The 12,468-nt window shown below is 45.2% G+C and overlaps 1 protein-coding gene across 9 annotated transcripts in view; it reads left to right on the top strand.

The window, feature by feature from the left end:
• Positions 1-2,834: 2,834 nt before the first annotated feature.
• The window catches only part of LOC117775755 (nuclear factor NF-kappa-B p100 subunit-like), a 55,169-nt gene continuing 45,535 nt past the window's right edge, over positions 2,835-12,468 (top strand). For 8 of the 9 annotated variants that reach the window (XR_004616328.1, XR_004616327.1, XR_004616326.1 and 5 more), the window contains exons 1-2: positions 2,835-2,880; positions 5,184-5,299. Coding sequence is in view for 1 of the 9 variants with exons in the window: in XM_034609164.1 (XP_034465055.1) it covers positions 5,283-5,299 (17 nt within the window). In the remaining 8 variants the exon portion in view is untranslated. Of the gene's footprint in view, positions 2,881-3,096; positions 3,116-5,183; positions 5,300-12,468 lie in introns of those variants that run through there. The other variant, XR_004616321.1, reaches the window with a different exon arrangement.

The raw sequence follows: 12,468 nt of genomic DNA, 5'->3' as shown, positions 1-12,468 counted from the left end.
GGGAGGTGGGAGCTGGGAGGTGGGAGGTGGGAGGTGGGGAGCTGGGAGCTGGGAGGTGGGAGCAGGGAAGCTGGGAGCTGGAGCTGGGAGGTGGGAGCAGGGAGCTGGGAGGTGGGAGCAGGGAGCTGGGAGGTGGGAGCTGGGAGCTGGGAGCTGGGAGGTGGGAGGTGGGAGCTGGGAGGTGGGAGGTGGGAGGTGGGAGCTGGGAGCTGGGAGGTGGGAGGTGGGAGCTGGGAGCTGGGAGCTGGGAGGTGGGAGCTGGGAGCTGGGGAGGTGGGAGCTGGGAGCTGGGAGGTGGGAGCTGGGAGCTGGGAGCAGGGAGCTGGGAGCTGGGAGGTGGGAGCTGGGAGGTGGGAGGTGGGAGCTGGGAGCTGGGAGGTGGGAGCAGGGAGCTGGAAGGTGGGAGGTGGGAGCTGGGAGGTGGGAGGTGGGAGCAGGGAGCTGGAAGGTGGGAGGTGGGAGCAGGGAGCTGGGAGGTGGGAGCTGGAAGGTGGGAGGTGGGAGCAGGGAGCTGGGAGCTGGGAGGTGGGAGCAGGGAGCTGGAAGGTGGGAGGTGGGAGCTGGGAGGTGGGAGGTGGGAGCAGGGAGCTGGGAGGTGGGAGGTGGGAGCAGGGAGCTGGAGGTGGGAGCAGGGAGGTGGGAGCTGGGAGCTGGGAGCTGGAGCAGGGAGGTGGGAGGTGGGAGGTGGGAGCAGGGAGCTGGGAGGTGGGAGCTGGAAGGTGGGAGGTGGGAGCTGGGAGGTGGGAGGTGGGAGCAGGGAGCTGGAAGGTGGGAGGTGGGAGCAGGGAGCTGGGAGGTGGGAGCTGGAAGGTGGGAGGTGGGAGCAGGGAGCTGGGAGCTGGGAGGTGGGAGCAGGGAGCTGGAAGGTGGGAGGTGGGAGCTGGGAGGTGGGAGGTGGGAGCAGGGAGCTGGGAGCTGGGAGGTGGGAGCAGGGAGCTGGAAGGTGGGAGGTGGGAGCTGGGAGGTGGGAGGTGGGAGCAGGAGCTGAAGGTGGGAGGTGGGAGCAGGGAGCTGGGAGGTGGGAGCAGGGAGGTGGGAGCTGGGAGCAGGGAGCTGGGAGGTGGGAGCTGGAAGGTGGGAGGTGGGAGCAGGGAGCTGGGAGCTGGGAGGTGGGAGCAGGGAGCTGGAAGGTGGGAGGTGGGAGCTGGGAGGTGGGAGGTGGGAGCAGGGAGCTGGAAGGTGGGAGGTGGGAGCAGGGAGCTGGGAGGTGGGAGCAGGGAGGTGGGAGCTGGGAGCTGGGAGCTGGGAGCAGGGAGGTGGGAGGTGGGAGGTGGGAGCAGGGAGCTGGGAGCTGGGAGGTGGGAGCAGGGAGCTGGAAGGTGGGAGGTGGGAGCTGGGAGGTGGGAGGTGGGAGCAGGGAGCTGGAAGGTGGGAGGTGGGAGCAGGGAGCTGGGAGGTGGGAGCAGGGAGGTGGGAGCTGGGAGCTGGGAGCTGGGAGCAGGGAGGTGGGAGGTGGGAGGTGGGAGCAGGGAGCTGGGAGGTGGGAGCAGGGAGCTGGGAGGTGGGAGCAGGGAGCTGGGAGGTGGGAGCTGGGAGGTGGGAGGTGGGAGCAGGGAGCTGGGAGCTGGGAGGTTACAGTTAAACATTGATGTTCACGTGAATTCACTTATTTAATTAAAATTTTATCTAAATATTAACTTAATTATGAAACTTTGACAACATGAAAATCATCTCACACTTTTAAAATTATTTTTATTTGTCTCCTACTTTATATATACATATTTAATAATAACCTTTATTCATATAAAACCTTTCAAAACAATAGGAAACAATTGAAAACGCAAACACAAGTTTTGTTTTTAAAATATTTTATTAGTGTTTTAAATATGAGCTGCTGTTACATTTAATTTAAGTTCGTGTGTATGTGTGTGTGCGTGTGTTTGAGTGTGTGTGCGTATGTGTGTGTGTGTGTGTGTGTGTGTGTGTGCGTGCGTGTGTGTGTGTGTGTGTGTGTGTGTGTGTGTGTGTGCGTGCGTGTGTGTGTGCGTGTGTGTGCGAGTGTGTTTGTGTGTGTGTGCGTGCGTGTGTGTGTGTGTGTGCGTGCGTGTGTGTGTGCGTGCGTGTGTGTGCGAGTGTGTTTGTGTGTGTGTGCGTGCGTGTGTGTGCGAGTGTGTTTGTGTGTGTGTGTGTCTGGTGGGCGGGGTTTCCCCCTTCCACCAATCAGAGGACTCGTTCGCCGGAGTTCCCCTCCAGCTCCGGGGCTTTCCGCTCTGATTGACGGGCACTGGTCTCCATGACAACAGTACGGAGCTGCGTCAGACCGTGTATAACAGCCGAGATCTACTTCCGGTCCCGCGGGCTAACCATCAAAATAAAAGCTTTGTGTAATCGTTGTCATGATCAGAAATTTTTAACTGTCAATGAAAAGACTTAAATTTAAAATTTAAATTTAAATCCAAACATTTGTTGAACATTGAAATATTTTCACATCATTTTAATTATATTTGTTCACTTTGTTATGTAATTGAGGTGGTTATATAAACCAGCAACCACATGTTCAATCTTATATTTTAAATATATAAATATCTTTGTTTCATTGACTTTAGTCTGTTTCAATTTTCTATAATTTGTATTTATTTTAGTTTTAGTAAGTTTTTACATTTTTTTCAGTTTGAATTTCAATAAGAAAAAACGGACAAAAAATTGATAAATTAAATGAAATGAATTATAATTATATATTATTATATATATTATATAAATCAGATGAGATTTGTTCTGTCTGCTACAAACAGAAATGATAAAGGTGAAATTAAATGATGACTTTATTTTGAAAGGTTTACACAGGAAGTTGTCTCAGGTGTGTGACAGTGTGTTTTTGTATTATGTTTTGTTTTTTACTGAAACAGAAGAAAAAACTTTCACATCCAAACAGATTCAAAGGTAAAAACAACTTCATGCTACTGTTCTTGTGACGTTAGTTGCTAGTTAGCTAGTTTGAAGCTAGTTTAATATTAGTTTAATGTCAGATTAGTTGAATGAAAGGTTAGTTACCAGTTAGTCTGGTTAAAACCTAGTTTGATGCTAGTTTAGTATTAGTTTAATGTCAGTCTCAGGTTAGTTTAATGTTGATGGTTAGTTTAATATTAGTCTAATATCAAAATAATATTTGTTTCAGGTCAGTTTCACATTGTCTCCACATTTACTCTCAGTTTAATCTGACGTGTTGATTCACAGATATGATTCAATGTTTCCTGATCATATGCAGATGATTTTTGTTTATATTAAATATCATTATGATTTTAATGCGAAGGGATAGATATATATCAGAATAAATATGTGTTTGTTTTCAATGATATTTAACTGAGATGAGACATGAAGAAAAGTGTGTGTGTGTGGTGTGTGTGTGTGTGTGTGTGTGTGTTGCTGTTTGATCAGATTGTGTAACTGAGGAAAATCCCTTTTTTATTAGATTCTCTTCCTGTGTTGTTGTAATTTTTGTTGTCCTGTGGTTTAGATGATTCATGTTAATTTGTCTTAAACACTCTGAGGTTTATTACTTTTGATAAACAATAATAAGTGTTTGACATTAGAGTCACATTGAACCATGGGTCAGTTTAAATATTTATTTTATTATCGATTAACCTGTTGATTATTTTCTCAGTTGATTGATTGTCGTTAAAATATAAATTAATACTTATCAGTAAGTTATCATGGAGATAATTTATTCTTAAAACAAATTTTCAAGATTCAAGATTTAAGATTCAAGATTCAAGAGTTTATTGTCATATACACAACAATTACATTAAGCAGTCGCTGGCAATGAAATGCTTGGGTCACAGGCTCTCTTATTGCAATGCTCAGAATATTACAACCAAAAAAATATTGAATAAATAAATATAGAATAGAATATCAAAAATTTTAAATAGAAAAATAAAATATATATATATAAATATATATATTACACCTAAAGAAAAAAACAATAGTGCAATTTTGTGCAATAGTGCAAATATGCTAGGAGCTGGTTTAGTGGGTTATGGCAGATTGGAGGAGTTTAAAAGTCGTATGTCCTGGGGGATGAAACTGTCTCTGAGCCTGGTGGGGGGGGGGCCCGATGCTGCGGTACCGTCGGCCAGACGGCAGCAGGCAGAACAGTTGTGGTTCGGGTGATAGAGGTCTTTGATGATCCGGTCGGCCTTCTTCCTACACCGCTGGTGGAGAGGTTCCTCCATGGATGGTAGCTCCGTCCTGGGGATGTGCTGGTGCTGCACCACCCTCATTTTGTGAAACAACAACAAATATTCTCGACACTTTCAGTTTTTACTGAGTAATGATAAAGATGATTAATCAATGATTTGAGTATTTGCAGGTTAATGTACGTGTCAATCAGTGAATTGACCAATGGTGGAGCTCGTTAGATTTTAAACATTTGGACTTCTTCTGGTTCCGGTTGTTTCAGTTTCTGCTGTTTGAAGTTTTTAGTTTTTCTTTGTTCGTCACAGAAGTCTAAATGGCTGAGTAACTGTTGCCATGGTGACAATACGTGTGTCCTTTACACTTTGGCTGCGTCTTAGCTCAGTTCCGTCTCGTTCATGTGTGTAGACCACAGAGGCCGAACTGAGACGGTCCACAGGTTTCTGAGGTTCGGTGAAACCAGCTTGTTTTTGAACATCTGCAGCGTCAGCTGTTCTGGTGGTGCCTTGGTTCCGCGGGGGGGAAAGGAAGCCTTTGAAATGAGGACAATGTCGTCGCTCTGCTGTGACATCATCAGTCTTTACCTGCAGCCTCTGAACTGATGTTTCCAAGTTTGAGGTCAAAGGTCAAAGTTCAACAGAATGTTTTAACATTATAGATTTTCTAAAACCTATTTTCTGTGCTAAACATTTTTTTCCATTCAGCCTGGTGAGCAATGCATGATGGTCAATGTTGCCCGGATCAGTGAAACACGTACTTACTCTGTTTGTACTGTCCTGCAGAGGGCGCTACAAATTAAACCCACAGTGTTTGTGGATCTGTTGCGTCATCGGGGACTCGTCAGTGGTTGGAATTGTTTCAAAGCTAGCAGCCGCGTGTTTATGCTAAGCTAAGCTAAACCATGTCAGGGAGACAGTGAACAGAGAAACTGAGGATTGTCTCTAAATAATCAGCTGTGAGGAGGAGGAGAGGAGGAGGAGGAGGAGGAGGAGGAGGAGGAGGAGGGGGGAGTCCATCACAGTCAACATTAACACTTTGTTTGGTGTCTGCAGGAAAATCCCTGAAGGAGGAAGAGCAGATCAGCTTCCTGCTGCCGGGAGCAGAGCCCTCATCTTCATCTCACTCCTCTTCATCGGTGTGTCTGCTGCGTCATGGCCGGAGCTCTGAGGTACATTTCATTAGCATGATGATGAGGAGGAGGAGGAAGAGCAGAGTCCAAAAACATGTCTGAGGCTTCATCCACACGATTTAAACAAATCTAAAACCATGTTTGTCCACATGAACACGCCTGAAAACGCAGATCACATGACCACTCACGTGCACTGGGCATGCACGTGTCAGTGTAAACAGCTGTATCATTGTAGAATACAGACTTTAACTGAACAGCAGCAGAGACAACAGGGTCGGTAACACTTTGTTCTCCATGTTGTTTCTACTCTGGGAGCTGAGGCTGGTGGTTTTCTTCATGACGGAGGTCATGTGACAGGAGGTCATGTGACAGGAGACGAATCAGAGAAGGCTACGTCATGACCTGACTGAAAAGATCCAATCAGCAGGAAGCTGATCGTCCATGTCATCCTCTCCGAACTTCTCAGTTTCTGTTCGTCCGGATTTAAACTCAGCTCCAGAGTTTTCAAAGTAAAACTGAACCAGCAGCGTTTACAAACTTCAGCTTTTATTGAAAGTAAAACTCTGGAGTCGTGAGAACGTCTAAGGAATCTGTAGCAGATGATGATTTTAAAACAAAAACGTTGTTGTGTGGACGGAGCCTCGGAGTTTGTGATGATGTTAAAGGGGACATAGCATGCAAATTCCACTTTGTTAGTGCTCCTACAGGTTAATGTGGGTATCTGGCTCATGTCTACCAACCCAAACACTCTGGGGAAAAAACACTCACGCGTTTTGTTATAGTTCCTCTACGTCAGAAACGTCACGCTTGAGTGACTTGATTGAGCTTCCTGGGTTTTGTGTCGTAACAAGGAACTGGAAGTCTCCCTACATGGTATTTTGACCAAAGTATGTTACAGACATTTCATTAAGACCCCAAGGAACCAGATCAACTAGTGGTCAAGTGGACATGCTATGTCCCCTTTAAGTAAAGTGCGAAGTTTTCACATCTGGGATCCATCAGATTATATATTTTGTCATATATATAAACGATTACAGTTTTTATGTCTTTATGTACAATTATACAGAAAAATAAACTAGGTATTTTGTCGTTAAATTATATAGTATACAATTATACATTCAAATATACCAGTTATTACATATTTATATAAGATTATATACAATTATATGGAAAAAGAAACCAGATATTATGTCTTTATATGTGATCATGTAAATAAATACATCTTTATATTTGATTATAGGGATAAACATATAGTTAGATATATTAATTAATTAATTATGTTAGCTGACGAGTGACAGGAAGTCAGAGCGACAGAAAACGTAGCACAGAGGAAGTGAAGCGACGCTGAGGCTCAGGTATGAGTTCACAGGTTTTTCCTTTAACTCGGCTGAAGCATGTTTGTTTCTCCTCAACTTGTTTTTTATGATTTGTGATTTTACATTTTTTTATTGTTTTTTCCAGTTTTTATTTAGTAAATGTAGCATTCAGTCTTTAAAGTGTCAGAATCAAAACATTTTCCCTCCAGCTCAGATGATTGAAGATACGAACATAGTGAGTGTATGCAGACGACACGCAGGTTTCTGTAGGAGAATCATCAGGTGTCTGTAGGAGAATCATCAGGTTTCTGTAGGAGAATCATCAGGTTTCTGTAGGAGAATCATCAGGTGTCTGTAGGAGAATCATCAGGTTTCTGTAGGAGAATCATCAGGTGTCTGTAGGAGAATCATCAGGTTTCTGTAGGAGAATCATCAGGTGTCTGTAGGAGAATCATCAGGTGTCTGTAGGAGAATCATCAGGTGTATGTAGGAGAATCATCAGGTGTCTGTAGGAGAATCATCAGGCGTCTGTAGGAGAATCATCAGGTGTCTGTAGGAGAATCATCAGGTTTCTGTAGGAGAATCATCAGGCGTCTGTAGGAGAATCATCAGGTGTCTGTAGGAGAATCATCAGGTTTCTGTAGGAGAATCATCAGGCGTCTGTAGGAGAATCATCAGGTGTCTGGAGGAGAATCATCAGGTTTCTGTAGGAGAATCATCAGGTTTCTGTAGGAGAATCATCAGGTTTCTGTAGGAGAATCATCAGGCGTCTGTAGGAGAATCATCAGGCGTCTGTAGGAGAATCATCAGGTGTCTGTAGGAGAATCATCAGGTGTCTGTAGGAGAATCATCAGGTGTCTGTAGGAGAATCATCAGGTTTCTGTAGGAGAATCATCAGGTGTCTGTAGGAGAATCATCAGGCGTCTGTAGGAGAATCATCAGGTGTCTGTAGGAGAATCATCAGGTTTCTGTAGGAGAATCATCAGGCGTCTGTAGGAGAATCATCAGGTGTCTGTAGGAGAATCATCAGGTTTCTGTAGGAGAATCATCAGGCGTCTGTAGGAGAATCATCAGGTTTCTGTAGGAGAATCATCAGGTTTCTGTAGGAGAATCATCAGGTTTCTGTAGGAGAATCATCAGGCGTCTGTAGGAGAATCATCAGGTGTCTGGAGGAGAATCATCAGGTTTCTGTAGGAGAATCATCAGGTGTCTGTAGGAGAATCATCAGGTGTCTGTAGGAGAATCATCAGGTGTCTGTAGGAGAATCATCAGGTTTCTGTAGGAGAATCATCAGGTGTCTGGAGGAGAATCATCAGGTTTCTGTAGGAGAATCATCAGGTTTCTGTAGGAGAATCATCAGGTGTCTGTAGGAGAATCATCAGGCGTCTGTAGGAGAATCATCAGGCGTCTGTAGGAGAATCATCAGGTGTCTGTAGGAGAATCATCAGGCGTCTGTAGGAGAATCATCAGGCGTCTGTAGGAGAATCATCAGGTGTCTGTAGGAGAATCATCAGGCGTCTGTAGGAGAATCATCAGGCGTCTGTAGGAGAATCATCAGGCGTCTGTAGGAGAATCATCAGGTGTCTGGAGGAGAATCATCAGGCGTCTGTAGGAGAATCATCAGGTGTCTGTAGGAGAATCATCAGGCGTCTGTAGGAGAATCATCAGGTTTCTGTAGGAGAATCATCAGGTGTCTGTAGGAGAATCATCAGGTTTCTGTAGGAGAATCATCAGGCGTCTGTAGGAGAATCATCAGGTGTCTGGAGGAGAATCATCAGGTGTCTGTAGGAGAATCATCAGGTGTCTGTAGGAGAATCATCAGGCGTCTGTAGGAGAATCATCAGGTGTCTGGAGGAGAATCATCAGGTTTCTGTAGGAGAATCATCAGGTTTCTGTAGGAGAATCATCAGGTTTCTGTAGGAGAATCATCAGGCGTCTGTAGGAGAATCATCAGGTGTCTGTAGGAGAATCATCAGGTGTCTGGAGGAGAATCATCAGGTTTCTGTAGGAGAATCATCAGGTTTCTGTAGGAGAATCATCAGGTTTCTGTAGGAGAATCATCAGGCGTCTGTAGGAGAATCATCAGGCGTCTGTAGGAGAATCATCAGGTGTCTGTAGGAGAATCATCAGGCGTCTGTAGGAGAATCATCAGGCGTCTGTAGGAGAATCATCAGGTGTCTGTAGGAGAATCATCAGGCGTCTGTAGGAGAATCATCAGGCGTCTGTAGGAGAATCATCAGGCGTCTGTAGGAGAATCATCAGGTGTCTGGAGGAGAATCATCAGGCGTCTGTAGGAGAATCATCAGGTGTCTGTAGGAGAATCATCAGGCGTCTGTAGGAGAATCATCAGGTTTCTGTAGGAGAATCATCAGGTGTCTGTAGGAGAATCATCAGGTTTCTGTAGGAGAATCATCAGGCGTCTGTAGGAGAATCATCAGGTGTCTGGAGGAGAATCATCAGGCGTCTGTAGGAGAATCATCAGGTGTCTGTAGGAGAATCATCAGGCGTCTGTAGGAGAATCATCAGGTTTCTGTAGGAGAATCATCAGGTGTCTGTAGGAGAATCATCAGGTTTCTGTAGGAGAATCATCAGGTTTCTGTAGGAGAATCATCAGGTTTCTGTAGGAGAATCATCAGGTGTCTGTAGGAGAATCATCAGGTGTCTGTAGGAGAATCATCAGGCGTCTGTAGGAGAATCATCAGGTGTCTGTAGGAGAATCAGCAGGTTTCTGTAGGAGAATCATCAGGTTTCTGTAGGAGAATCATCAGGTGTCTGTAGGAGAATCATCAGGTTTCTGTAGGAGAATCATCAGGCGTCTGTAGGAGAATCATCAGGTGTCTGTAGGAGAATCATCAGGTGTCTGTAGGAGAATCATCAGGTGTCTGTAGGAGAATCATCAGGCGTCTGTAGGAGAATCATCAGGTTTCTGTAGGAGAATCATCAGGTTTCTGTAGGAGAATCATCAGGTGTCTGTAGGAGAATCATCAGGTTTCTGTAGGAGAATCATCAGGCGTCTGTAGGAGAATCATCAGGTTTCTGTAGGAGAATCATCAGGTGTCTGTAGGAGAATCATCAGGTTTCTGTAGGAGAATCATCAGGTGTCTGTAGGAGAATCATCAGGTGTCTGTAGGAGAATCATCAGGTGTCTGTAGGAGAATCATCAGGTTTCTGTAGGAGAATCATCAGGTGTCTGTAGGAGAATCATCAGGTTTCTGTAGGAGAATCATCAGGTGTCTGGAGGAGAATCATCAGGTTTCTGTAGGAGAATCATCAGGTTTCTGTAGGAGAATCATCAGGTTTCTGTAGGAGAATCATCAGGCGTCTGTAGGAGAATCATCAGGTGTCTGTAGGAGAATCATCAGGTGTCTGTAGGAGAATCATCAGGTGTCTGTAGGAGAATCATCAGGTTTCTGTAGGAGAATCATCAGGTTTCTGTAGGAGAATCATCAGGCGTCTGTAGGAGAATCATCAGGTGTCTGTAGGAGAATCATCAGGTGTCTGTAGGAGAATCATCAGGTTTCTGTAGGAGAATCATCAGGTTTCTGTAGGAGAATCATCAGGTGTCTGTAGGAGAATCATCAGGTTTCTGTAGGAGAATCATCAGGCGTCTGTAGGAGAATCATCAGGCGTCTGTAGGAGAATCATCAGGTGTCTGGAGGAGAATCATCAGGCGTCTGTAGGAGAATCATCAGGTGTCTGTAGGAGAATCATCAGGTTTCTGTAGGAGAATCATCAGGTGTCTGTAGGAGAATCATCAGGTGTCTGTAGGAGAATCATCAGGTGTCTGTAGGAGAATCATCAGGTTTCTGTAGGAGAATAAATCAGGTTTCTGTAGGAGAATCATCAGGTTTCTGTAGGAGAATCATCAGGTGTCTGTAGGAGAATCATCAGGCGTCTGTAGGAGAATCATCAGGTGTCTGTAGGAGAATCATCAGGTGTCTGTAGGAGAATCATCAGGTTTCTGTAGGAGAATCATCAGGTGTCTGTAGGAGAATCATCAGGTGTCTGTAGGAGAATCATCAGGTTTCTGTAGGAGAATCATCAGGCGTCTGTAGGAGAATCATCAGGCGTCTGTAGGAGAATCATCAGGTGTCTGTAGGAGAATCATCAGGTGTCTGTAGGAGAATCATCAGGTTTCTGTAGGAGAATCATCAGGTGTCTGTAGGAGAATCATCAGGTTTCTGTAGGAGAATCATCAGGTGTCTGTAGGAGAATCATCAGGTGTCTGTAGGAGAATCATCAGGTGTCTGTAGGAGAATCATCAGGTGTCTGTAGGAGAATCATCAGGTGTCTGTAGGAGAATCATCAGGTTTCTGTAGGAGAATCATCAGGTTTCTGTAGGAGAATCATCAGGCGTCTGTAGGAGAATCATCAGGTGTCTGTAGGAGAATCATCAGGCGTCTGTAGGAGAATCATCAGGTTTCTGTAGGAGAATCATCAGGTGTCTGTAGGAGTAGGAGAATCATCAGGTTTCTGTAGGAGAATCATCAGGCGTCTGTAGGAGAATCATCAGGTTTCTGTAGGAGAATCATCAGGTGTCTGTAGGAGAATCATCAGGTTTCTGTAGGAGAATCATCAGGTGTCTGTAGGAGAATCATCAGGTGTCTGTAGGAGAATCATCAGGTTTCTGTAGGAGAATCATCAGGCGTCTGTAGGAGAATCATCAGGTTTCTGTAGGAGAATCATCAGGCGTCTGTAGGAGAATCATCAGGCGTCTGTAGGAGAATCATCAGGTGTCTGTAGGAGAATCATCAGGTTTCTGTAGGAGAATCATCAGGTGTCTGTAGGAGAATCATCAGGTGTCTGTAGGAGAATCATCAGGTTTCTGTAGGAGAATCATCAGGTGTCTGTAGGAGAATCATCAGGTGTCTGTAGGAGAATCATCAGGTGTCTGTAGGAGAATCATCAGGTGTCTGTAGGAGAATCATCAGGTGTCTGTAGGAGAATCATCAGGTGTCTGTAGGAGAATCATCAGGTGTCTGTAGGAGAATCATCAGGTTTCTGTAGGAGAATCATCAGGTGTCTGTAGGAGAATCATCAGGTTTCTGTAGGAGAATCATCAGGCGTCTGTAGGAGAATCATCAGGTGTCTGTAGGAGAATCATCAGGTTTCTGTAGGAGAATCATCAGGCGTCTGTAGGAGAATCATCAGGTGTCTGTAGGAGAATCATCAGGTTTCTGTAGGAGAATCATCAGGCGTCTGTAGGAGAATCATCAGGTGTCTGTAGGAGAATCATCAGGTTTCTGTAGGAGAATCATCAGGCGTCTGTAGGAGAATCATCAGGTTTCTGTAGGAGAATCATCAGGTTTCTGTAGGAGAATCATCAGGTTTCTGTAGGAGAATCATCAGGTGTCTGTAGGAGAATCATCAGGTTTCTGTAGGAGAATCATCAGGTTTCTGTAGGAGAATCATCAGGTGTCTGTAGGAGAATCATCAGGTGTCTGTAGGAGAATCATCAGGCGTCTGTAGGAGAATCATCAGGCATCTGTAGGAGAATCATCAGGCGTCTGTAGGAGAATCATCAGGTTTCTGTAGGAGAATCATCAGGTTTCTGTAGGAGAATCATCAGGTGTCTGTAGGAGAATCATCAGGTGTCTGTAGGAGAATCATCAGGTTTCTGTAGGAGAATCATCAGGTTTCTGTAGGAGAATCATCAGGTGTCTGTAGGAGAATCATCAGGTTTCTGTAGGAGAATCATCAGGTTTCTGTAGGAGAATCATCAGGTTTCTGTAGGAGAATCATCAGGTGTCTGTAGGAGAATCATCAGGTGTCTGTAGGAGAATCATCAGGTGTCTGTAGGAGAATCATCAGGTGTCTGTAGGAGAATCATCAGGTTTCTGTAGGAGAATCATCAGGCGTCTGTAGGAGAATCATCAGGCGTCTGTAGGAGAA

Source organism: Hippoglossus hippoglossus, chromosome 15, assembly GCF_009819705.1.
Source record: "Hippoglossus hippoglossus isolate fHipHip1 chromosome 15, fHipHip1.pri, whole genome shotgun sequence".
Lineage (NCBI taxonomy): Eukaryota > Metazoa > Chordata > Actinopteri > Pleuronectiformes > Pleuronectidae > Hippoglossus > Hippoglossus hippoglossus.
The sequence above is the reverse complement of the archived record's forward strand: the minus strand, read 5'-3'. Positions and strand labels throughout refer to the sequence as shown.